This window comes from Lepisma saccharinum, chromosome 14 (genome assembly GCF_977018435.1).
Source record: "Lepisma saccharinum chromosome 14, izLepSacc3.1, whole genome shotgun sequence".
NCBI lineage: Eukaryota > Metazoa > Arthropoda > Insecta > Zygentoma > Lepismatidae > Lepisma > Lepisma saccharinum.
In genome coordinates, this window is record NC_139242.1 from 28,496,761 (window position 1) to 28,523,839 (window position 27,079).

At 37.4% G+C, this 27,079-nt stretch overlaps 1 protein-coding gene across 3 annotated transcripts in view; it reads left to right on the plus strand.

Annotated features, from left to right (window-relative positions):
- The window catches only part of LOC145998765 (zinc finger matrin-type protein 3-like), a 374,145-nt gene that overhangs the window by 35,671 nt on the left and 311,395 nt on the right, over positions 1-27,079 (plus strand). For all 3 annotated transcript variants that reach the window (XM_083135332.1, XM_083135330.1, XM_083135331.1), the window contains exon 7: positions 7,705-7,817. In XM_083135332.1, the coding sequence (XP_082991458.1) occupies positions 7,705-7,817 (113 nt within the window). The remainder of the gene's footprint in view (positions 1-7,704; positions 7,818-27,079) is intronic.

A 27,079-nucleotide genomic window follows, 5' to 3' on the forward strand; every position in this document is an offset into this window, starting at 1 on the left:
CATGAGAAATGTGGAATCTGCATGCTGAAAAAATTGAAGCATTCAGTGTTTATTAGGGATGGATTAATCAGTACTCTGTCAACATCAGCAGATGTAGACATATTTGTGTATCGATTTATCGGTACTGATTATTTGTACACTGGAAAAGTAACTTTCAAAGTGGTCACATGTCCTAGTCAAATGAGCTGATGCATCCAATCACAATCTGGAAGCCGTGAAAGTGGAAAATGTTCTAGAAGTAATTCTAAGCAAATGTAAATTCTCATAATTTGAAATATCTTAGGGAGATGATTTTTTTAAAATGGCTCTGCGGATATCAGCCAAGGGTTATGTGCCACCTTAACGGGCCCTAAACAATAATATCTGGAGGCTAAGTCTGAACTGTAAGGAGCATGGGGTAAAAATTTGTTTGAACTTTTCTTTGTTTTGTGCAAATGCATTTTAGTTTAGAGCTCCTTTGTGGCTTGATTTTTAACCATCTCACCTTTGATGCAAATGGTTCTTGTTTCGAAGCCACAAGATGTTGGTGTTGACCCAGCATGATGAGGATAGTTCGGCATTCGGGAATTACTTGAAAAGAAATAGTAATCTGGTCCTAAAACAGAAAACAGCAGTTATAGGACCATGATGCTTTCACCATCCATTACACAATGACACAATGATAAATCACTTGTCAGGCCTTTGCCCTTGCAAAATTTATTTCACCTTTGTACTGCACATTTTGTGATCTGTCCAATGACAGCCAAAATGTTAGAAGTAATAGAAAAAAAGTTATGATTGACCATCGTTTTATAAACAGTCCATTCAGATGCACTGTTATATGTGCATCAAAATTTGCTAAGATTGGAAATGTAAATCTTAATTTTTCAGTGGGGGCTTTTATTTTATTGCATTCCCCATAATTAATAAGCACTGATTCTGAAATTGCATCATTATCGGAGTTATATTTAAAAAGTTATTCAAAATTAAAATATTGGCTTGTATTTTATTTATTTTCATGCTCCATTGCAGCATTGCAAAGAACGGGAAATTTTGTAGCTGTAATTCTTGTGTTTTGCAATCTTCCTTTGCTAATTAGTACTCACAGTTGTTTCACAAGGTTTTCCATACATTTGTAATGAAAAAAAGGCACAATTTGAAGTTAATTTAATATTTTGATGAAATTCGTCCAAGAAAATGCATAATTATGGTTCATGGCTATTTTCCAGTGTTGCCAAATCAATTTGTACAAAGATCGGAGGTATCGCAATAATATAAGGACAATAAGCATACAAAATATTATCTTTTAGGTTAGTAAATAATAGAAAAATGTCTTAAAATTTTATGAAACATAACTTCATTACATATTTGAACTTGTAAAATAAGTTTACAGCAGTTTCTATTAAAAGGTACATTCGTGATGTAGAAAAAAAGTAATGATTCGATAGTCTGTATGTCCATATAACAACTTGAAAGTGAAGGATACCCGGTTCGAGGCTTCGTAAGGAAAAATGGCTGCCAAAAGGATGCACAGAGAAGTGTCGGGGCCTTAAATTTATAAATTTGGTTGATATAAGCCCAAATTAGCTTGAATAATGTACCAAAACAGAAATAGTGGTTCTTAAGCAAACGTTATTTCATTTCATACCCTGGAATCTACAAGACAAGTGGTAGTGTATGAGTGATCTTGATATTTTGAAACCGTACAGATAAGTATTTTATAGCCAGCTCCAGGTAAGGGAGGCTGAAATCATCTGGTGACGTATTGAAAACTTCAAACAGTAACTACAATGAAGGGAACAAGTTTAACATAAGAATACAGATCCTTTGGATAATACAAATTATGGCCATTTAAGTGTACCATCAATATTTATGAAACTTCAAATATTGGTACTTTTGTGACGTACTTATAACATAGTACAAAAGCACTTGTATTCACCAATTATGTGAAACAAAATGTGTTATTACATGCTGTGATATTATTGTAAAATTACACATAGGCGTGGCCATGCAATAACAATAATCCTTATAATTTGTGACGAATATAATTTTCTTTAAAAGATAAAATACTGTTGTTTTTTTGTTTTAAGGAAGCATTGTTTTGGGTAGCTACATAGTTCATCTGTTAAATTATTTTGAGAAATATTCGTATATATGATTGTAAAGGTAAAGGTAAAAGGTAAAGTGTTCCCCTGTGCATAGCACCACGCCATGAAGGCGTATAGGGGGTGTGAGGGTAACGCCCCACACTTTCTTGATCCGGTCGTGAGTGGGGGTGATGTGATCAGCATCACGCCCCTGACCGCCTTTACCCCCCAGGGTTTCCCCCAGGTACCCATGTTATTCGACGCTGGGTAGGCGCCGGGGCCGCTTCCACCGTTAGAAAAGTTCCCGGATTTGAACCGGCCGGGGATCGAACCCGGGACCTTGAGCATGGTAGTCAGACGCGTTACCGACTGAGCCACCGCGGCCACTCGTATATATGATTGTAGCATTAAGTATGTGGTGGCAACTCCCTTGGCATTAGAGTCGCAACGTGCTAGCTTTGTGCAAAATTTTATCTATATCTGAGGTGAGGAATACATTTTGGCAAGGATTTAATACTCAATTAATTGTATATCCTATCAACCTCATACATCACAGGGTTTCCACCTGCAGTTGTTGTAATAGTTTGCATTTTTGAAAACACCTTTTTCAACTAACACAATTTGAAGGCATTTAAATATATTTTATGTATGACATTTGAAGTCCTTGTGAAATTCCTAGTACATGTGGTGAATTCCAAAATTGTAATGTTAATTTAAGTTAATAGCCAAGTATTAGCATGCAATGTTATTGGACAATATCCATTGTCTACTGCTTGCTTTAAACTATAGTTATTTTAACACTATGTTTCAAAGAGAACACCTCTTCTCACGTCTGCAGATGAACAAACTTCTTTTTGCCGGTGGTGGGAATTGAACCTACGACAAACCTGTGATTTTACGAAACTGGTGTGCTAACCAACTACTCCACATTGCACCCCAAAATTCTGTACTAATTTTTGTTCCTCTTATGCTGCTATTTCTAATTTTGAGAAGATGGGAACATATTTGCTTGAAATCTGCCTGGTTTGGGTAATGTATGTGCAGCTTTTGCTACAAGCTAGCAAAAAGTGCATAAACAAGCTGCCATAGGAGACTCAGGTTGTCCTCTAGAGAATAGGATAAATGAACACAAGCAACACACATACAAAGATGAAACAGATTGGTCTAAAATAGTGGAATGTACATGGAATGAATCGCATAGACTTCAGTGGAACAACAGCCATATGCAAAGAACCAAGTTGAAAATCAAAGATGCAACCTTCATAGCAATGGTCCAAAACTCTATGAGTCATTCCAGTGTTGAATTCAAGCAGCTCTCCTGAAAAATTGAAAATAGCATAACCAGAGCAAAAATTAGCATAGAATTCTGGGGGCACCGTGTAGTAGTTGGTTAGAGCACTGAATTTGTATAAATCACAGGTCTGTTATAACTTGACAAGTTTAAAAACAAGACGCTGCAATCCATTGTTTGCGCACCTCACATCACATTTCCCCACTCCATTGTCTCCGGCAACTTTGGTTCGCAGTGTTGCAACCTGGGGGGAGCGGAATCGTCGGAGAATTTTCAACGAAATTTGAATGTGAAAGGCATGAATTAGTATCCCCTCACCTACGCTACCTATTGATTACGATAAATTCTAAATACATTTCGATATTTTCCCTTTAAACCTTAAATGAATTAAGTTATATTAGGGATATTTCTTACCAGCATAAGAAATGTATGAAATAAGACGATAGAAAAATAAAAAAATATATAAACGATAGAACTGAGCTCACCTTCTAAATGTTTTCCAGTTCTCCTTCTTCAGTTTCACTCTCCCACTCATCCGAGTCTGTGTCTAACGATGAATCTGTGTCTGTGTCTGAATCCGCTTCACTAAGTCTAATTATCAGTTCATCTACATGCTCATCCATAAGTCCATCTATCTCTTTCAAAGTAAGAATCTTGCATCCAAGAGTAAAGAGCATGAACATTTCAATGCTTTAGAAAAGAACACAGGCAAGCATGTTATCAGGTTGCCTTCTCGTAGTGATTGTTGTACAATAAACAAACGAACCACCACCCCACTCGGTTGCTGAGTTGGCACCACTGGTACTCTCAAGGCCAGACCAGTGAGTAGAAGAGTGGTGGGGAGGATGACGTAATAGGAAGTGCTCCTCAGCGATCTGCACATATCGGGACTTAACTTGTCAGGCTATATAGGTTCGCCCCTCCACCACCAGCAAATAGAATATTGTTCACTTGAAGAGTAGAGAAGAGCTGCTCTCTAGAAATGTAGTGTTAGAATAAATATAGTTAAAAGCATTAGGCAATAGTGCAACGATACTTCACACTGAATACAGAGGTTGTTCAGCGTATATTTGACCAAACGCGATTCCTCCCCCCTGCACTCAGAATGAACTCACCCAACCTTGGTCAGGCATGTTTGTCGGTGTAGTGTGTGAGCTGTAAAAGAGTGGTTGTGTTTTCTCACTGGGCCAAAAATCCCGCCCAAACTGAGCCGCTTTTTGGGAGGAGTGCGTTGTATAACTTTCCAAGTGTTTGCATTTTCTCGCTTGGCCGAAAATGCTGCCAAAACAGTTGCTTTTGGGAAGATTATGTTGTAGCCTTTTATGACGCAAAGTTCAGTGTGTCAATGATCAGGAAGTAGTGTAAGAGCTAGAATTGTGACGTTAGTTTGACTATTCAAGAATGTGATCGGCAAGTATAAGGATTGCATGGCCCCAGCGTTCGGTTCTCCAACAATGGGGACGAGAACACGGCCGTGCACACAAGCCACCACCAGTATGCAGGCGAAACTTCGCAGAATGGGCATGCAAGAGAATCCACCGACCCAAAGACAGATGGAAAATCATCTAAATATGTGTTTGGAAACTGTTAACTGCACCTTGCACCTGCATACTGGTGGTGGCTTGTGTGCACGGCCGTGTTCTCGTCCCCTTTGTTGGAGAACCGAACGCTGGGGCCATGCAATCCTTATACTTGCCGATCACATTCTTGAATAGTCAAACTAACGTCACAATTCTTGCTCTTACACTACTTCCTGATCATTGACACACTGAACTTTGTGTCATAAAAGGCTACAACATAACCTTCCCAAAAGCAACTGTTTTGGCAGCATTTTCGGCCAAGCGAGAAAATGCAAACACTTGGAAAGTTATACAATGCACTCCTCCCAAAAAGCGGCTCAGTTTGGGTGGGATTTTTGGCCCAGTGAGAAAAAACAACCACTCTTTTACAGCTCACACACTACACTGACAAACATGCCTGACCAAGGTTGGGTGTGTTCATTCTGAGTGCAGGGGGGAGGAATCGCGTTTGGTCAAATATACGCTGAACAACCTCTGTATATATTGTACGCGAAGGATGAGCAGACTAACACAATTTTAAAATTAAATTGCAAGCCCTCAGCACTCAACTGGTTTTCATAATGTTATTATACTTACATTGCAAGAATTAAGCAACACAACTCAACTTCCAAAATATTATTTCACTTTATAACATTTGATATAAACTCATTTTCGATTTTTAACACAAGACATTTTAAGTCAATCTTCTTACATATACAGTGCGATCGAAAAGTCCCCGCACTCACTTTTTAAGAATTTATTGTGTAGAAAGTAATGCACATGGGAACGAAAGGAATACATATATAAATGCTTTAGTCCTTGTACTACACAGAAAAATAAATGTAAACCAAAAGTGAGGTATACTGTAATGGCAACGGTCGGTAAAACACAAACAAGATGACATATAACTTTAAGCGCATGAGGAAAAAGTTTCCAAAACACAAACATAACGCAACACGAACAGAACATAATCACATAACATGAAAAACTCGCGCAACATAGCCATTGTGTCGTTTGCAGTATGGCACGTTGCCCCATCTTGTTGGAACCAACATTCACGCTCATCCTATTCCAACGTAGCCACGATTTGTTGCACCAAATCCCTGTACACATTGCCATCCACTGTGTCCTCAAAGAACAGGGGTCCAACAATCCTTCGTCGCGAAATGGCACACCAGACACCGACCTTTGCAGAATTTAGCGGTACTTCATGCAGGGCATGTGGGTTTACAGTTGCCCACATTCGGGTGTTTTGTGAGTTGACGTATCCACTGAGATGAAACCATGCTTCGTCGGTAAAAAAAAAAAATATCGAGAATGGCCACATTGTTGCGTGTGAAAGCACGGAACCACCGGCAGTACTTGATACGCTTATCTTTATCTAACGCTTTCAGCTCCTGGACGACTTTCACACGATATGGGTGAAACTTGGCTACTTTCAGTGCCTTCTGTGTGGATCCATATGATACTCCAACTTCTTGTGACAAACGTCGTATAGATTTTCTTGGAGATTGCACCATTCGCTGACTCACGTTCTCTAGGAATTCGTGTGTGACGACCTTGGGTCTTCCACTTCGTTGTCGATCATGCGCTGAGCCTCTTTCACGAAATCGGCGAACAAGATCATACACTGCACTTTTTCCTGGCACCGGATCATCAGGGAATAGACGTCTCCATTTCTCCACACAACCTCTGTATGTCTTACACTCAAAATATGCTTCTAACAAAGCGATTCGCTGCGCTCGCTTAAATGGCATTGTCGACCGACAGCACAATAATGACTCACACCACTGACTGTAATAGCAGTGCAGCTCTCCCGGGACCTTATCACATTCTTCAAGGTCTTACCAGTCACTACTAACAACGTTGCCAACTCATGTTGCCTACTGACCTCGTAGCATATTTTCAAAGTATGAGTGCGGGGACTTTTCGATCGCACTGTATAACAAAAACGAATCGAAATCAACAACTTAAAACAAATATCGACATTGATACAGCGTTCTTAATCTCAATAGTTCCCTGTTAATTTTATAAACTTGTACGCAATAGAAATAAAGTAAATATTAGTTATTTGTGAATGTAGAAGACAGTCACAATAGATAATTTCCAATTAACACTTTTCTCCTATGGAATTACACAGAATTTTCCATGAAACTTGTTAAGTTATTCTTTTAAACTTGTACAGGGTGGTCACAAAGTGGTTGTACCCCCCCCCCTTTATTTTCGACATTACAATGGTAATAATCGGATTACTTCATATGAACACATACCTGTGTAATTGATTAACCACGTCTGAGACTTCTTGGAAGCCCTTCAGAATGTATTGAGGAAAACGTCACTGCCCAGAAAAAGGTCTTATTCACACTTGCATCGCAAAGTGTGCCAAAATATGGCGCAGAGATCGGCCATGCTACGAAAAAGACTGTCTCCATACCGACATTCTGGACACTTAAACCATCAGGTATGTGTTCATATCAAGCATTCAACCACAACCATCGTAGTGTCGAAAATACAGGGGGGGCACTGCTTTATTAAAGTTAACCTTATGCTGTATGCGCAACATATAAATTACATGAAGGAGTTTTTTATAGTAATCCTGTATTTATATATTTTTTAAAAGAGCCTGAATATGCCTCACATCCTTTGTAATATTTAATCAATAGAAAATCAACAAAACTGTGAACACTCCTTACAGGACATTGACTTCCAGATAGTGATGTATTTTAGAAATAGATTGTTCTTCCTTATTATTTTGAAATATAATTTCCTCCACTCTCTTTCTAAATAGGTTTTATTGTGAGCTATGTAAAGTGGGTGCTACATCGCAAGAACAACTAGATATGCATTTCAATGGTTCTAAACACAAGAAGGCAATGAAATCGAAGAAAGAGACGCCAACAGGTAAGCCAAATTGAAGCTTTTCCTTGCGCAGAGTACGAATTACGAGACTGATGAATGAGACGACTATGATCATGAAGGATATCATGCTAGTTTGCTCTCCAAGCAAGCAGTGGTGCACACGTCTTGCTGATGTTCATATTTCTGGTCCTAAAATAAGAGTTTTTCTTTTAGTTAAGAAAATCTAGTAATTAACTGTTCTGTCTTGTAAACAGCTTATCTTTCCTGAATGACTTTTAAGTTAATTTTACATTTAACAGATCGTTTAAAACTGTTTTTTGCATTTGCATAAATGCACCTTGCATTTATTTTAGGACTGGAAAAGTCTGTGCGCACTGTATGCAGTGTGTCACTTTCTTCATTGTGAAAGTCTTTGTACTCCTCTCCAATCTTCTTAACATCATGGTGTACATTGGTAAACTACAAATGGATGTTTTGTGTTGGGATTAAGCCATGTTTTCCCATTCATCACAACCATCGATGTTGTTCCGTCAACCTTTCACATATGGGTGCTGAAAATACATGTTTTTGTGTATTAAGTTGGTTGTGACATTGAATAAGACGAACTAAAAACTTCTCATTTGTGAAATGTCATGTTGTGTGCAAACTTGAAAACAGTAATTTATTTTATAAATCCTCCCCCTGTTTTGTTTCGTTTTTAAACATGATGATGGTCAAGAACAGCATATGCTATGGATTTCTGATTCACGTAGGGAGGTGAGAATTTGTAGGAGATATTAAGTCACTAGTGTTTCTCTATTTTTCTGGCAAAGTTGTTGCAGTTAAAAGGGACAAATTATGTTCTTGAATTTCTGAGCTCAGCTTGCTGTTAAAGGGAATTTCAGGCTTTCTTGTTAACCTTTAAGAAATGGAGTCATTAAAAAACTAAAGTATCAAATAATCACAAGTTGTTCTGGTTTCAACTATCCAGTTGCACATAGCTATAGGTGTTTCTTACATTGATTTCCCAATCAAAATGTGTCCTAGATTGAAAACTTGTAAAATCTATAGTGTAGGGAATTTTTCAGATTCTCTAGGTATTCCAATCTACATTTAATAAACAGTGGTCCTCAAGTTTGCATATTATTTATGCATGATCTATATGGTCTTTCATTTATTTTGGTGAGATTGCAGTTTACAATATTCCATATTTTCATGTAGAGGAATTGTTTTGTACTGTGCAACGGAAGAAGGAAAGCTCTTGTACTGTTTTGTAGATGTACATTATTCACTCTTGTTGAACAAATAAGATTGACCATATATGTTAATTAAGTGCTAATCTTGATGTTAATTCTGCAAGATGGGATTTCATGTGCAGTTATTCTGGACTTAGGTATCTGATGTTATAACAGCTCTGTGGTAGTTTGCTTTTCTTGTTAGTTTCAGGTAGAACATATATTTGAAGGATTTAAGTTTTGCTTGTGACATTGTCAGATATACCTTGTGCTAGATATGCTGCAATGTAATGTAGCAGATATTTGGTTTAAATCACACAGGACGCATTTCAAAATATGTTTTACTCGTAATTGTTTAGATTTTTCAAAGGAAAGACTATTTAGAAGAATTTCTGTTAGTTTGAAAACGGAGATTGTCAATTGCATGTATTTCATTTTGTGACGCACACGAGGAAAGTTAATATATTTGTCATAAAACTGTGTTGTAAAGAGAAATTACACTTGTGTGTGAATTTTAATTGACTTGTACAACTACAAAAATTTATGAGCTTTATTGGAAATGAAATTGTATGACCATAACAGAACAGAATCTGAAGGGATGCTAGATTTGACTCATTGCTCCTCTAGTATGGTAGTGGATGTTTGAATTTTGTGAAATTCTCATCGTAACAGTGATACAAAGAAATGTCAGTATTTATATTTACTCTTGTTCCTATATTTGAAATATGTTGGAGATTCTGTAATGAACTTATTCAGATGAGGAGACTCAATAAAGATTTATAAAAAGATAATCGGTGTTCTCAAATGCCCCTAATCAGTAATTGTTTAATCCTTTAACTAATCTTAGAAACATTTTGTGCCTTCATGTGGAAATCAGCATTCATATATTAATTTATCATAGCTCAAATTTTCCTTCAATCCTTTTAACATCTTCCCAACAATCCTTTGTGATTTGTTTCCTTTTTCACAAAGGCAGGCTTTAAGCATCTTGACCATCATCTACCATTATTTTATTTATTTTTTATTTTTTTAGTTTTGGAACCATTTGAAGTAGGAATTGGTAATGTGCTGCTTACTTTTTATTTTACAATACAGGGTTATTGAAAAGGAAATTCACACTTTGAAATGATTGTAACTCATAGTTTTTCTTATATGTACGCATTGCTTGCATTGTAGTATTATTTTCCTGTAGTTTACGGTTATTACAATCATAAGAAAACAGTTTTTTGTTGTGATGTTTAAAATTTAATGTAACAGAAAACATCAAGAGACTTTGTGAAAACAATAATGAATTTGAATTACGTGATGATATTTGGGATTCATAATTTTAAATAAAAAATGTGATCAAAATTTTTTTATCTGAAATAAAAATAAAACAGATGGCTTCTTTTCACAGTTAAGTTGCTATATTACAACAATGTAACATTGACAACATCCATTATATAACGGATTATTTTTGTTTAAAAAATTGCTAACCATTGTTATAACTGTATCTTTAGTCAAAATGAAAATAAATGTCTGATGAAGGGAGCGTGTGTTCTAAGACGTCACAACGAAAAACTGTTTTCTTATGCTTGTAATAACCGTAAACTATAGGAAAATAATGATTGTAACTTGTGTTGTTATTGAGATGTACTAATATGTTGTGTGTTTATGAAGAAAGTAACTAAAAGAGTTTTATTTCAGTCACAGCCTGGAACCATAGTACCTGTCAGTGAAAACCACATGACCACTTTTTCCAATATGGCTGCCATCCCGATGGAAATGGCCTTTTGTGTTATGTTTGAAAGTCTCTTTAAGTCTGCTACAACAATGTGTCGCAAATTCAGGACCGAATTTAAAAAGACTCAGCCTAGCAGTATTCAGCTCTGTATCGCACAAGATGTTGATTTTCTGGGACTTTGGAGGAATGTTTCCCCGTATCTCTTCCACCCGTTCCAGTTACTCTTTTTATAAGTCTTTAAATCTGCTACCACAATGTGTCGCAAACTCGGGACCGAATTTAAAAAGGCTCAGCCTAGCAGTATTCAGCTCGATAAGGCACAAGATGTTCATTTTCTGGGACTTTGGAGGAATGTTTCCCCTGATCTATTCCACTCGTTCCCCCGATGTTGATGACCTCCCATTGTATTGTCCTTTAAATTCCCTTACCCCATCGTAGATGGATTGCCTGCTAGATGGAGCCCTTTCCTGAATTTGTGACTCACTGCGGTTGATGACTCAGACTTTCAAAACTCCAAAACACAAAGGCCTTCTCCATCAGGATAGTAGGGAGCCATTTTGTAAAAGTGGTCACTCGCAGGCTCTCATTGAAATAAAAACTTTTCCAGTTACTCTTTTTACACATACACAACATATTAGCACATCTCAATAACAACACAAGTTACAGTCATTTCAGTGTGTGAATTTATTTTTGAATAACCCTGTATTAACACAAGATTTCTCCAGAAAGAAGAATGAAGATATGGAAAATGGATATGAAATATTGCTGATACATTTTTTAAATTGTGACACATCTGAGCATGCTTTATCGTTTTAGTATTTTCCTTCGTGTAAAGAATCTGAGATAGAAGTAAGTAAAATTTAAGTTCATTATATTTTAATCCCTATTCATGCATTGCCAGTAACAAGAATTTCTGTGACTCGTGCAAAAGAGAGGGGCTTGAAATGTACTTGTAAGTCATTATTAGGTAATATCCTAGGAAGCAATCAACATGCAAACAATTTTACACCAAAGAAACTATCCATAAACACTTTTACTCATAACTAGGGCTGCGCTGATACCAATCTCGATTTATCGGTATCTGTTTATACCAGTGGTATCGTTATTGGAAATTATTTGCCGATACCAGCTGACACTTTCGTGGAGTCTACTTGTCCTGGAAATTAGCAAAATTCAAGCTTTCTTTTATTTTGCATGTTTTGCGTGAAAAACTGGATTTTGTGATTACATAACAAGCACTTCGATATTCTGAGGTAAATCTGGCATATTTTAAAGCAAAATTCCTGGTAAATTAAATGCATATGATTGAATTAATATACTTACACACTAATATTGATCAATATTGTGAACAACTTTTAACTAACTAACTCCCTAGCCTTCTTAAACCCGATGGTTCATGGCTGCAGCAACACAGGCCTTCCATCTTTCCCTATCTTGAGCAAGTTCTATATACTCTTTTCCATCCCTACCAATTTCCCTTAGGTCCATCTCAACATTGTCCCTCCATCTTCGTCTTGGCCTTCCTACAGGTCTCTTACCATCAGGTTTCCCAACAAGAATCCTGTAAACTCCTCTTTCCTGTCCCATTCGTGCCACATGGCCTGCCCACCTAAGTCTTCTTGATTTAATTATTCTAATAATATCTGGACATGAATACAAATTATGTAGTTCTAAATTATGTAACCTTCTCCACTCACCTGTCTCCTCATCCCTTTTAGGTCCAAAGATTTTCCTAAGGATCTTATTTTCAAATACTCTCAATTTATGTTCCTCTTTCAATGTAAGGGACCAAGTTTCACATCCATATAATGTGAACAACTTTTAATTATTACAATTTTCAAGTATCGACATTGGTGAGAGTATCAGCACCACAAGTAGGTATCTGCTCAGCCGTACCTTTAACCATACTAGCATTTAGACGTAGTGTTTATTAAATAGTTATTGCTGTTAGAATGGGGAATCAACTTGATTCATACTTTACCGTGTCTTTCCACTAAAATATTTGCATTATTTTTATTTATACAGAACATAATCACTTGGTTAAACTGTAGCAGGGGTAGATAAAACTAGAACTAATTCAGGCACCAGCCTCTATTTCTCAGGAGCCAGCTTTATTTATGGTCCAAGAAAGCCATGAATCAAACTAAGATAAAGCTATACATTTTGAAATGTGATCTTAAACATTTAATTAATAAAATATCAGATTAAAAGTAATTAATTCTTGCACCCGAGTGACATTCCTAAAGAAGGTTCAACTGGTAAAAGCATGAATAACTATGCAATACGTTCCAATATATGGCAGACTCTACCATATCAACGCAGATTTTAAAGTTCAGCTAGCAACAGTGAAAATATTTATAACGACACCTTTATTATTCCCATTTAATCATACATGTGATACAGAAAAAAACACAAACATTACAGATCACATACTGTACTTGTTATCTTTTAAAAAGATGGAAATTTCCACAAGCAAACTAGAAATATTAAAATAATAACAATAATAATAAAAATAGCATGACTTGAAAATTCAGCTGCCCAGTGAAAATTTTCAAGTGTCATGGTGACAAAACGACACAAAATAAGAAAACATGAAAACATGCAAGTTAGGTTCTGAATTTGCACTAAACTATGTGGATTTGGTTTGAAGATTTGAAAGAGATTTTTATGAAGTGACTGCAGCATGATATTTCGTTCAATTTCCTGTCACATGTTATAGACACAACTTGAATAAATTACCAGTTTTTGTCATGAAGTTTTACTCGGACATTAATTAATGATTTGTCATTGATGTCTCTCTGGATATCACAATTTATGAACTTTAACTTTGGTTACCACTCAGTTTGAGAATACTTTACTCATGAAATTTTATGTTTTAACAGTTAATGGTATGATCAGAAAGTTAAAGTTTTGGGCAATTGAAAGGTTGACTTTCATTTCCACCAATATTTTCATAAGAACATATTCATATTTGATAACCCCAGTCAAAAAATGATCGCGAAAAATACAGGGTGTTTCATAATGTTCTTCGGGGTTTGGATAATTTATTACAAGAGGAGTATTGTACTTACCGTACCAAAACCAGCACCAGTTGAACAGTTGCAACCTTTCATTTTTCCGCTCACACCGTCAGGCTATAATTCACACATAGACCCCCCCAAGCTTTCTCAAACCTCGGAAAATATTTGAACTACAGGCTTCCCCGGAACTTTAACTAGCGACACTAGCGCCACTGCTCCTGCACCAGGGTTTCAGATGGATTGGTGGATCTATACCTGCTGCTATGTGGAGCTAGGTTAGTGCATTTAAAGGGTCAGGAGAAAAACAGGTAAGTCAACGCTCGTGAAACTTCAGAAAATTAAATTTTAAATGCAAAATGTTACTGAACATGTAAGTGAAAAGGTACAAAAGACATATGCTTTGATGAGTGGAAGTGTCAAATGTATGAAATGAAAGAAAGCATGTTGTAAAGTCCAGTACTGCATCCACATGGCAGGAAATTACACCCCTACTTTGCTTACGACAGAAATTTTACAAATTTTAATGATGAAGCTACCCATATCAGAAGCAAAGTAAACTGCCACAACATATGCATATGGAGCAATGAAAACCCACGTGCCTGTGTGGAACATATGCATGATTCACCAAAAGTGAATGTGTTCTATACAATCTCCCATGAACACGTGTACGGGTCATTCTGTTTTGTGGAAAGGTCAGTAACAGGATTGACATACCTGCATAGGTTACAAATGTGGCTAATGCCCCAATTGCATGGTGACCTGCATTTCGTTTGTCAGAAGGATGGCAGTCCTGTCCACTTCCAACGTGAAAGTCCATCAGTACCTGAACACAGAGATACTGGGGCGTTGTATTGGACATTCGGCTGAACATGACCAAAATCTCATGCTGTGGTCCCCAAGATCACTGGAGCTCACACTTCGTTAGTTTATGCTGGACATTTCATACTGATAGGTCAGCAGAAAAAATTCAGTGTGTGGTGCCTATTGTACACTTTGTTACCTCTTCGTCTACTCAGATGGGAAAGTTTGAATATTTATATTGCTACATGCGCACACCCACTGGTAACAGTTTATCAGCTGTAAGAAAATAATAATAATAATAATTGAAATCTACTTTATGCATTGGTAGGCTAATGAGGACTGGACCTACAGTTTAAAGTGGAATCCAAACTACTATGTCCCTCAACCAGGAATCAAATAAGGTGACAGCATTACCGCTATGTCATCGAGGAGGCCTGCTCCAACAGCTGAAGGCTACTGATGGATCGATGAGTTATATTACTGCAGTAACTAGGAAAGAACCTAGTGCAAAGTGCTGGAACACAGCAGAAATCATGCATCTTTGTTTGGGATGATAACAGAGTGTGGATTATATATAGTTTTTACTTTGGGTGAATGCTATATAGGTCTAGATTCAGGTGTAAACAAGAAAAACTGCATTCATAAGAAAACCACACAATAAGTATTTTTTTTCTTCACACAAATATTCCACTGTTTCATTGTTGATCTCTATTGTTTTTTTTAAAATTTTGTAATATGTTCTGTCATTTTCTTGTTCCACAAAGTTTTACTGATTTTTCTTCGTGAACAGTCTTGACATGTGCTGTCCCATTGTATTCAGAAAACTTTTCTTGCTTCATGAACAATCATCTTATGTGTGTTATCCCATTATATTCTTGTATGAAACAATTCTTACTTCATAAACAATCCTACATGTGTTGTCCCAACAATTTTAGATATGTTGTCTGATTGTATTCTTGTGTCAAGGGATTCTTGCTTTATGAACAATTGTTAGATGTGTTGTTCAATTATATTCTTGTAAAAAATTATTCTTCATGAACAATCTTACATGTGTTGTCCCATTGTATTCTTGTATGAAATGATCCTTGCTTCATGAACAATTTTATGTGTTGTCTCATTGTATTCTTGTAGGAAATGATTCCTTTTTATGAACAATCTTGCATGTGTTGTCCCATTGTATTCTTGTATGAAATGATTCTTGCTTCATGAACAGTTTTCATTGTGTTTTCTGATTGTGTTCTTGCATGAAAAGATTATTGCCTTATGAACAATTGTTAGATGTGTTGTCCCATTGTATTCGTGAATGAAATTATTATTCTTCATGAACAATCTTACATGTATTGTCCAGTTGGATTCTTGTAGGAAACAATTCTTGCTTCATGAACAAGTTTATATTTGGGAAATATTCGATACAAATGGAATGAATAAAATCATCCCTGGCTGGAATGAAAATTTGCCTCTATTGTCAGGGATGTTTGGGTCCATTGAGGGCAGAAATCTTAACAGTTTCTACCTGCCAGGCCATCTTACATTAAATATCGCAATGAAACCAGCACTGGTGGAAATGGGAACTCAGTTTATTTTCAAACCTACATATGTTTAATAAGTACACCCAGGGTGGCATTGCAGACATCACAATGATATCCCAGTTCATGCCACACCCTTTCTGACATAAGCGTGTCGATAGTGTTTATTGCTGTGGTGATGTGCCCTTTTAATCCACTGATTTTGTGTAACACCACAAAAAGAAGTCGCAAAGAAAACAAAAGTGTATGTAGGTGAGCAACAGTTCCACACAAGTAAAACAGTGCAAGTGAAAAATCTGGCGAAACTGGGTCTGGCTTGCTAGCCCAATTGGTAGAGTATGCCAGAGACCCAGGTTCGAGTCCTGGCCGAGCATCCATTTTCTTGCTTAATTTGTATGGAGTAACAATGTGTTTTTTTAAATAAAATGATTGGATTGAAATTACCATCCTATCAAGAGAGAATCTCAATATCAATGAGCAATTATGCACTAATAAACTTTCAGTATTGTATAAAAGAAATCTACGAGGGTGGTTTGAAAAGTTCTCGGAATCACCACCAGATGCCAGTGCTAGGACAACGAGGTTCCCGCATAGTAATAGGCCATCCTTTATTAATAAACACGTGGCGCGTCAGTGTTCTGGGTAGAGATCTGTGGTGCAGACGTCACTTTGTAGTTGTTCCCGTGCAGTGCTTTACAAGATGGAAAAGTGTCGTTGCCATGGCAAAAATTCATGAACTTGGTTACGAATTGTTGCCACATCCGCCTTATTCGCCTGATTTGGCTCCCTCAGACTTCCATCTTTTCCCCAAACTCAAAAGTTTCCTCGGTGGATGGAGATTCTCTTCAAAGGAAGAACTAATAGCCGAAGTTGACACGTATTTCACAGGCCTGGAGGAATCTAATTTTCGAGATGGGATCAAGGCATTGGAATATCGCTGGACCAAGTGCATTAGTGTACAGGGAGACTACATTGAAAAATCAAAAAAAAAAAATCACTGTTGTAAGTCGTTTCTTTCTATTCTATTCCGAGAACTTTTCAAACCACCCTCGTATATTTTCAAAATTTATTTTTTGTAAGTACATTCAATAGTTGTATGGTGCTGTGCTACAAATATGTCATACATTCATATATACATAAGCCAAATTAGAAAACAGAACGCACATGACCATGTGGGGAGGGGGTTTGATCCAGTCAATTACCCCCTCCCCTTGGAAATTGGCACAATTTATCTTGAGTTACATAAAAGCCAAAAGCTTCTTATTTTTATACTTAATAACAGATAAAGTTCGGGCCTCCCGATGGCACAGTGGTAGCGTCGTTGCCTTGTAATCAAGGGGTCCCAGGTTCGACACCTGGTGGAGGCATATAGTGGTTCAGATCCCACTTTAAACTGTAGGTCCAGTCCCAATTAGCATTACTGTGCATAAAGTGGACTTAAAACACCAAATCAATCAATAAATAAAGTTCAGTCAGTTCATATTCAAAGTAGGACAATGAAAGTAAAAAATGCTTTACATTGAGATTAAAAAATTGAGTGTAGAGTACAGGAACAAGGTTACGGTTGCATATTCTACCAATTAATAAATAGTTACACAGTTTTGAAAATTCCAAAAATTAGATGTTTATGGGAGAGGTCACACGATACAAAATTTATGACTAAATTTTTCATCAACTTCTAAAGCTTTTTTGTGAGTGAGGTGTGTAAAAAGTTAAAAATGAAATATAATAACTATGCATTTCAGTACACTAACTCACTAAGAAATGTACAAAAAAAAAATAATGAAACAATTGTGCTGAATATTGAATCATCTGGTTGATCAAGTATAGTGAAAGCATTTGCAAAAGAGCTTTGCAGACCCCCGACTCTTGTTCATTGTACTCCCATGTGGAGGGGAGGGGCAGAGTGAAGCATGCTTCTTTATGGTCAAAGTTGAACTGAAGGAGGGGAGGTGCATGGTGACTTTTGGCCAAATGTCCTTGTGACTGCTCTGTACAAAAGTCTCTCCTAGGATATAATAGCAGTAGTAGTAATAATCAATGTGAAATAAAATGGTTGATTTTATTAGTTGATAATAGTTATTATTTTATAATAACTAGAGAGACAAATTTATGGTAAATAAAAACTGAGGAGAGCGGTAAATAAAATGTTAGATCAGCGGTGAAAAAAAAAATTGCATACACTTTTTCATTATGAGAGGAAACAACATACAAAAGAGCTATAAATTGATAAACTACTTCATTTTTATATACTGCACACATACACAAGTACTTAGCTGTCCAACCAAAAAGAAAACATCAACACAAAATCACTTCATTTCTAAATTGCATATCTCAAGTGATTTTATTCATTGTATGTATTTAAAGTATATCCTTGCTGTCCAACAAATAAAATAATCACTACTGCACATACACAAACACATGTTGAAAATCACATGATGATAAACAAAATTCATTCATGACTGAACACAAATGACACCATTGTTTCCCTTGATTTGCGGGAACAGACTAATCTTATCGCTGCTACAGCTAGCAAGTTCAATGCAACTAGAAGTTGAGTAGACATTCGGGGGAAGAAAGGAATGCAGCTTGACAGGGAGTGAAGTTTTCGAACTGAGATTATGTGCATGGGAAATCCCAATTTGCTGGGTCTTCCTGATGTGATTGAAGATAAAACGTTCTTCAGCTGCAAGTGGCAGGAAACTTTAAGCAAACGTTTCGTTACAAATCATCAGTTTGTGTGCACAACCTCGATTGCCGGTTTTTGCATGTTTTCTACTTAATTTGATGATATTTCACGGTTATTTCGCGAAAAAGCGTTCATTTTATGGAAAAGCACACATTTCGTATTACTTCGTGAATAAAACTTATGCATATTGCATCATTGGGGGTGTAGTTACATGCAGAATGTTCAAAATTGCATCTTTTTTTCACATTTCGCACATCGCGAAAATTCAATGTCCCTAATAATAACAACATAATAATTATTGTTGTTTCTGCTATTCAAGTATTATCAACAGCCCGACCCCTCTTATAAAAATTTCAGGCAATGCCCATGGAAATGAAATATCAATTGTTGTTCCATTGAAATCGTGATAAAACGATAGTTATGTGCTAATGGCTACATAAATAACCAGCTAGCTTAGCAGCATCACCAAAGGGATCAGTTGAAATTAAGCTGTTGGTATCTGTTAAAAAAAGAAATCAAAAAAAGTATCCAATCTGGTCAATGGTGTTATAAGAAAGGACAACAAGAACCCAGTGAAACAAAATGGTACATAGTATAGCAGTGTGGAAAGGAGATGTAATTTTATGTGGTTGCAGAGGACAAGATGATATGATGACCCACAGGGACCAACAACACTTCTTAAATATTCCTTTGTAATGTTTTGTTTTCTTACCATAATCAGTCAGAATGTATGTCTACAATCCATGTGCAACAAATGACCACAGTTAACTTACTTGCAAGACCATGTAGCACATTCAGAGATTCTTACAGGATATCAACTAAGTCAATTCTGGATATGCTTCCAAGCTTTTGAGAGCTCTCATGAATATGAGAGTAACATTAGCTCTTGGAAGCCATACATTCAATCCCTGAAGATGAGTGACTTAGCTCTCAAAACCTCATTGTCAATCCTTGAAGACGAGAGTGGTGTTAGGTCTTTAAAGCTTGGAAGCATATCCAGAACTGACCTGGTGGATATCCTGACAGAACCTCTTCATTATTTGTTACCAGGAAAGCTTCAAGAATTATTTCAATGTAGTACTTCATGGAAAAGAGCAGTTTTTAAGTTCCTCCCCTGTGCATAGCACCACGCCATGAAGGCGTATAGGGGGTGTGGGGGTAACGCCCCACACTTTCTTGATCCGGTCGTGAGTGGGGGTGATGTGATCAGCATCACGCCCCTGACCGCCTTTACCCCCCAGGGTTTCCCCCAGGTACCCATGTTATTCGACGCTGGGTGGGCGCCGGGGCCGCTTTCACCGTTAGAAAAGTTCCCGGATTTGAACCGGCCGGGGATCGAACCCGGGACCTTGAGCATGGTAGTCAGACGCGTTACCGACTGAGCCACCGGTTCCTCAAAGAATGGAAAAGAAACATAAGCATTCAATTAAGAAAAAGAAAGATTGATAAAGAAAAATCAAAGCCTATAATTCATGCACTTGTGGAACAAAATGACCATTTGACATGTTAGGGTGATACATTTTGTGCACATTTCCTTTATTATGATTGCATTTTTTAAGAACATCAAACCACATCTGATGAAGCGTTGAAGTTGTAACTTAATTCAAGGAATTTGTTTCTTTATTTCTCTACATTTAACATCATGCATAAGCTATTACAATACAAAAATTTGCAGGAAAATGTAAATGTTTGGTGGAGTTCATAACTTTTAGTTCAAAACATCTCTTCTCATTATCGTAATAGTGAAGATTTTGTACATGACAGACATTCACATGTGAGGAGTTTCTAGAACAGATTACGGTACATATTTTGCAAATTTTGAGGTTTCATTATCTTTTTGCTAGTTGGGAACAAAATATTCAACATCCAACTTGTAAGTTTAATTTCACAACTAATATATAAACGTATGATATGAAGATTGGGGTAATTTCATTGTAATTCAGAACAGGACTTTCACTGTTGTTGGTGGTACGTGTTTTTACATTACATGTTTCTTTTATTTTATAGCAAGCAAGGTAAGTGTTTTTGTAAGATTGTAGAAGATTTGATTTTTCTTGAAAAATCCATGGTGGTGGTGCTATTCAGTTTGCAAAAAAGATGCACCATTCTTAATAACTGAAAGATAGATATGCTCTATTGAAATTTAGAGTTATACTTCCTGTTTTTGTTCTTGTGCTCAGCAGTTGAAGCCTTGGTGATTTGTTTACCACCTAACTCCATATCCCTACGCTTTTGACTTCTCATTTCGTCTATAAGGTTCTTTTCAAGCAACGCCAGCAGAGACGTCATTAGGGGTGGGGGGTGGGGGGGCACTGGCCCCTGCAAACGTCCACGTAGCCCCGGCAAATGTTTCTGTATTTTACTGGAAATATTACTTTGATGACAAATATTACAAAATTGTTCTTCAATGAATTTTGCTTACAGTTTGAAACCTGCTTTTAAATTTCCCGCCAATGGATGCCAATGCAAGACTTGTCTTTCTGATCCGCATTTTTTCTATTTCTTGCCTGTCGAAAACAAACAGTTGCAACGCAGGAGCTGCCACTAATGATTTTATTGCCCGTCCTGTTAAGGGAACTCGGAGGTCTTTTGAAAATGCCTACCAGGTCAAAATTCGGACCAATTGACTGGTAAGTGGTAACAGATGTCCCTCCTACCGAAGCTCTTTGGAAACAATTTTCATGTTTGTCTCAGATTACAAAGACAGTCATAGTGTGGTGCGTGTGATAGAAGTTACAAGATAAAACTTCAGGGGGAGGGGGATTGCTGCTAATACATGACTTTAGTGAAGAATAAATCGCAAGGTATGTAGTAAATTATTAACAATAATCTACATGTTTTAGATACATTAGCTTTTCAAATTCTGCATGACTTTCTTTGGTTTTCTTTATTTCCAGAGGCACATGTGGTAGTTTTAGTTTAGGTGACAAAGTTGCAACTACTATTTAGACATACAAATATAATTAATCCTAAATTATGTAGCGAATAATAGTTACATAAGATATAGAGAAACAAATTACTTATGAAGTGCTTCCTCTTATCATTTGTATAATTACTCAAGGAAGATGGCAGAGTGGTTAGCACATCGTGATATGATGCCAGGGGACCTGGGTTCGAATCCCAGCCTGGGCATGGATGTTTGTGAGTGTCCATTCATCAGTTTCATCATATCATTACTCATCCTCATCTTCACAAATTAGCCAAAAGTGGCACAGAAAACGAAGTAAAATAAAGCAAATCAATCAATCATTACTCATGGATGCGGAAATCTTCTTCCTGTGGGACAGTGTACTCAACTTGTACAATTTCGAGAGAACGTTTTCTAATTCCATTTCTAGGTTGGTTATCTTTCGTTGCTTTTCTATCTCATGGGTTAATCGCGGCAGTGAAGATGAATGATGAACTGAAGAAATAGTGATGGGACAAACATGATACACCCATGCCTGACCAGAGTTAGAGCTTGGGGTCTTGGATTTCATAGCGTATTACGCTTATGTTGGAAGCTGAATCCTTTGTAAAAACTGTAAAAGTGGGCTGAAGGAAAGCACCATCTCAGGGTGCATAAAAAGCCACGTTCCGCTCGCGTATAAAAATAAAATTAGCCATTAGCTCTGCGAAATCTGTTACATCCAGTGCCATCAAATATTTAGTTCTGCACTCGCAAAGAAAGATTATTTTTTAAGAAATTAAAAATATTAAGACAAAGTATTAGGGATATGTACAGTTACCAGCAATAAAAAAGTCCTGAAATATTCGCTTCCCTGCAACACACATAACGCCTCGCAGGTAAGCGAGTATTTTAGGATCTAGGTGTCCCATTGTTATTGCCGGTGAGTTGGGCGAGGTGGCAGCCACTCACGATTTCCGTCTCTTTAAATTTAAAAGAAAAAGAAGAAAATTGCAAAAGACTCGTGTCCAATGTACTTGATATTATTTTATCTGAATTGTTGTTTTAAGTCCACTTGATTCACAGACAGGCTAATAGAAACTAAACCTACAGTTTAAAGTGGGATCCGAAACACTGTGCAATGTGCCTCCACCGGGTATGGAACCCGGGACCCCTTGAATGCAAGGCTACAACGTTACTACTTCGCAGTGTAGTAACAAAAAGTGTTTTAAACACTTGTTTTAAACGTATAAACACCAGTGGCGTAGCATGAGCATTTCGGATGGGAACGCCAAGTTCGATGGAAGGGTAGGCCTTTTTTTTGCTTAAGAGTTTACTTGTGGAATTAGCCAAAATATGTATTGTCTATTTAAAATCACAATCTCATTGTGTTTATTACATTAAGTCAGCCGGGTTCCGATAAAACATGATCCATGCTTGTTTTATGTAGAAAATAAGATGCCTCAGTGTGCAACAAGTGCTTGGAGCACTGGTGTTTTATACCATTTTTAATTAGATTGCTGAAGTCAGAAACACCGTACACCATTCGGAGTATTTTGCTCCACACATAACACGTGTAGCAAAACAGTATTTTATAATCATGGAAACCTTTCGGCATGATTCAAGTAATTAAAAAACCTACCTGAATTACAAGCACCTTTAGAACAACAGTAGACTTCGTTGTTGTGGATGATACAACTATTGATTGATTTGGTTTATTTTACTTTGCTTTCTACCACTTTTGGCTAATCGCAAATATGAATATGAGTGATGATATTGATGAAGTTGATGAAGAGACACTCACAAAGAACAAACATGCATAGGCCAGGATTCGAACCGGAAACCTCTGGCGTCTTAGCGCGCTAAGCAAAACACTCTGACACGAAGGTGGGTGGATGATCCAACAATCGTACACTCTACTGACGTAACAGTGCCTATTAGTAGTAATTCAGAGTTTCAGACCACTGTTCATTGTATCTTGAGAATGCTGATAAGACATTTTAAAATAATTTTGTCAAGAGATCAGACGATGTTAAGAGTTTCGAAACGAATGCTAAACATTTCCACTGGCACAATATTAGGCAGTTAGATATTAACGAAAAAATATATTTTTAAAAGAAATAGTTTTGTGGGTTAGGTGGTAGAGCAGCCACAGGCTGAACTTCTACCACGAGGACTTTATCAACTTGTTTGACAAAAACTGTTTTGTTCTTTTAGTTTTTTAATGCACTTCACTGTTCTTGCGATAAATTACACAATGCAGTGGTCATTAAAGATACGTCAGTCAATATTGCGTATTGTAGCATCACACAGCACGAGCAGAGGCACGAGGTTTGTCTATGGGCATGAGCGCGAAAAACCGGGTAGGAATTCTACTTCTGTCGTCTGCATCGGAAGTACAGCGCCTTGAATCGGAAGGCAGGAAAGGTCACATGGCCCCTAGAACCAATCAGGTGATCCGTACGCCAGCATATGGAGAGAGCATATCGCCCGTACTGTAGAGATCCAAACCACAAGCTTTCCCTCATTCTCTCTGCCTACATGCAGGCATGGTCCTGTACGCCAAACCTAGCCGGCGTCCGGCAAGCAAACACATTAGAGAAATGCTACAACGAGAGCTGTTGGTGGAGCGTTGTAGACGGATAGCGAAAAATAGCTTTTATAATGCCATAATGCTCAAACATGTATATAATTAGTCACGTTTTACTTTATATTTACAGCATTTACGCATTTTTAAAATTTTAAATCAGGGAACGCCGGGCGTATGGGCGTACTAGGACGCTACGCTACTGATGAACACACGGCTTTGTTTATAACTGCTAAAACAAAGTGTTTTAAACATGTTTTTTTCACACTTGTTTAAAAACTTTGCATTTTCTCAGAAATCTGTAAAGTGACTGAAAATATACATCAATTAACAAAGAGACATATCGTGATGAATACCTGTGGGCCACGTTTAAAACACTTGGCTGTTTTTTTTATAAGTGTTTAAAACATTTTTAAAATTGAATACTATGTGGATGAAACAGTTTTGTTCCTTACTTATACTGCATATTGTTGTTAATGTCAATATTTAATTGCATTCACGATAAAATATATTTAAAAAACAACAACAGAGTAGCTACCACGTGGACTAAGTGTGGCCTGGCAACTGTGGATTAGCTTCTCGAACAGCCAATATACGAGATTTAAGACTAACATAAATATGTATTTTTAGGAAGTTAGTCAAGCGTTTACTTGTTTATAATAGGAACACAGTCCATCCTTGGATGATTTAATCATTATTCTGAGAAAATAAGTCTCTTTGGATTATGTTTTAAACTTTTTATTTGTTTAAAACATGTTTTTTTCGGTTCCTGTTTAAAACACCGTTCAAAACATTTAAAACAAAAAACCTTTGTTTTGTTTCTTTAATAAAAAAAAAAATTTTGACAACCCTGTCACTACGCTATCGGGGAGGCCCTGATATTATTTTATGTTTATGCAAATATTTTAATATTAATATTGTTAATTGTAATACAGCGAGTCATTTCACTAGTCTTTAATCTCGTCGCTGTAGTAATCAGAGTCAAAGAAGAGAAGAAAGGCAACACCATGTTAACGAAAGTAAAGCTTTCCATTTGTAGCAAATTTTCATTTCGAGCCCTGGATTCTAGTAACGGAATCTGATTCGAAGAGACTATTATCCAGCGTCTATCTCAGGGTCCCATGCTCGGTTTTCTTGGTAGTTCAGTGTTTGGGTTACGAATTTCGGCGAAGGGGGCAGCACCGTCGTCTTTGTGTTCGTTAATTAGGCGGAAACTCGTGCAGGAAGGGAGTCGGGACATTAAACATTGACGACTCCCGTGGGACTTTGCCACCCTTCTCGGTGTCCAGATATTATTATGAATAATAGAGCGGCGGAAGGGATTGGCGTACAGTGTGCGGGGGGGGGGGGGGCAATGTAATGCATGCTAATGCTAAGCTCGCTTTTTGGTGCGGTCTGCGGGTAGCGGTTTCTCCTCCAGAAGCCGGAACAATACCGTATTGGGATCTAAATTGCGCGGCCCGTTTCTCAAACGCGGGATGCATTGTCCGTCGGCTGCTTTAATGTATGGTTAATTGTGATCGGCACGCTGTATAAAAGAGAGTGGTTAGCGGGCGAGAAGTGCACATGGTTTTGCGGGAAACTGAGATAAAAGTAAATGTGTGCCGTTGCTTGCCCTGGTGTTGGCGTGTCTGTTGACTGTAACGATCCCCATAGGCCCTCTTGTTCTTTGCCTCTTACGGAGCGATGGAGATAGAAGGGCAGAATATGTCCTGGGAGAAAGTTGTTTGCTTTATGGATCTCATTATGAGCTCTGAGTGTCTACTGGCCACGTAGGGTAGTTACAGCAAAGCAAATCGAGTGTACTCCGTGAATCTACAACAAGGCGGTCCAGTATTATATACACTCCTAATGTGGCAATTGACAAGTTTCCAGTGTATATTCATTGTTGACAGTCGAACAATCGAATTCACACAGGCATTCGATTCTTAACCACATCAGCAGATGTTCTACATTCATAAGCTCTACCATCAATAGGAATTAAAATAGATGCCACCCCGGGACGACTAAATCATGCAGGAGTAAATGTTAGTCGGACTGGACTCTTCTTTGGACAGTGTGAGGTGGGGGGAGGGTTCCAGTAACTTCTCTTGACCCATCAAGATACAATGCTCAAAAAAATTGTTACATAATTTGATATTTACAAAATGTAATGTATTGTAGGTCTCGCAGGAAATGGGATATGCAAGGAAATGAAGCAGAAGCAAAAACCTATATTTGAAAGCAAAGGCGAAGTGTTTTACACGAAACAAGAGGCGGAAAGTATACAGTGGCACTGTTACAAAAACGAACCAAAACAATTGAGATGCATAATGAGTAGGGACATTGAATTTTCGCGATGCGCGAAATGTGAAAGAAAGATGCAATTTTGAACATTCTGCACGTAACTACACCCCACAATGATGACATACATGCATGAGTTTTATTCGCGAAGTAATGCGAAAATGTGTTTTTTTTTCCACGAAATGAACGCTTTTTCGCGAAATAACCGTGAAATATCATCAAATTAAGTAGAAAACACGCAAAAACCGGCAATCGAGGTTGTGCGCGCAAACTGTTGATTTGTAACGAAACGTTTGCCTAAAGTTTTCTACCACTTGCAGCTGAAGAACGTTTTATCTTCGATCACATCAGGAAGACGCTGCAAATTGGGATTTCCCTTGCACATAATCTCAGTTCGAAAACTTCGCTCCCTGTCAAGCTGCATTCCTTTCTTCCCCTGAATGTCTACTCAACTTCCAGTTTCATTGAACTTGCTAGCTGTAGCAGCGATAAGATTAGTCTGTTCCCGCACATGAAGAGAAACAATGGTGTCATTTGTGTTCAGTCATGAATGAATTTTGTTTATCATCATGTG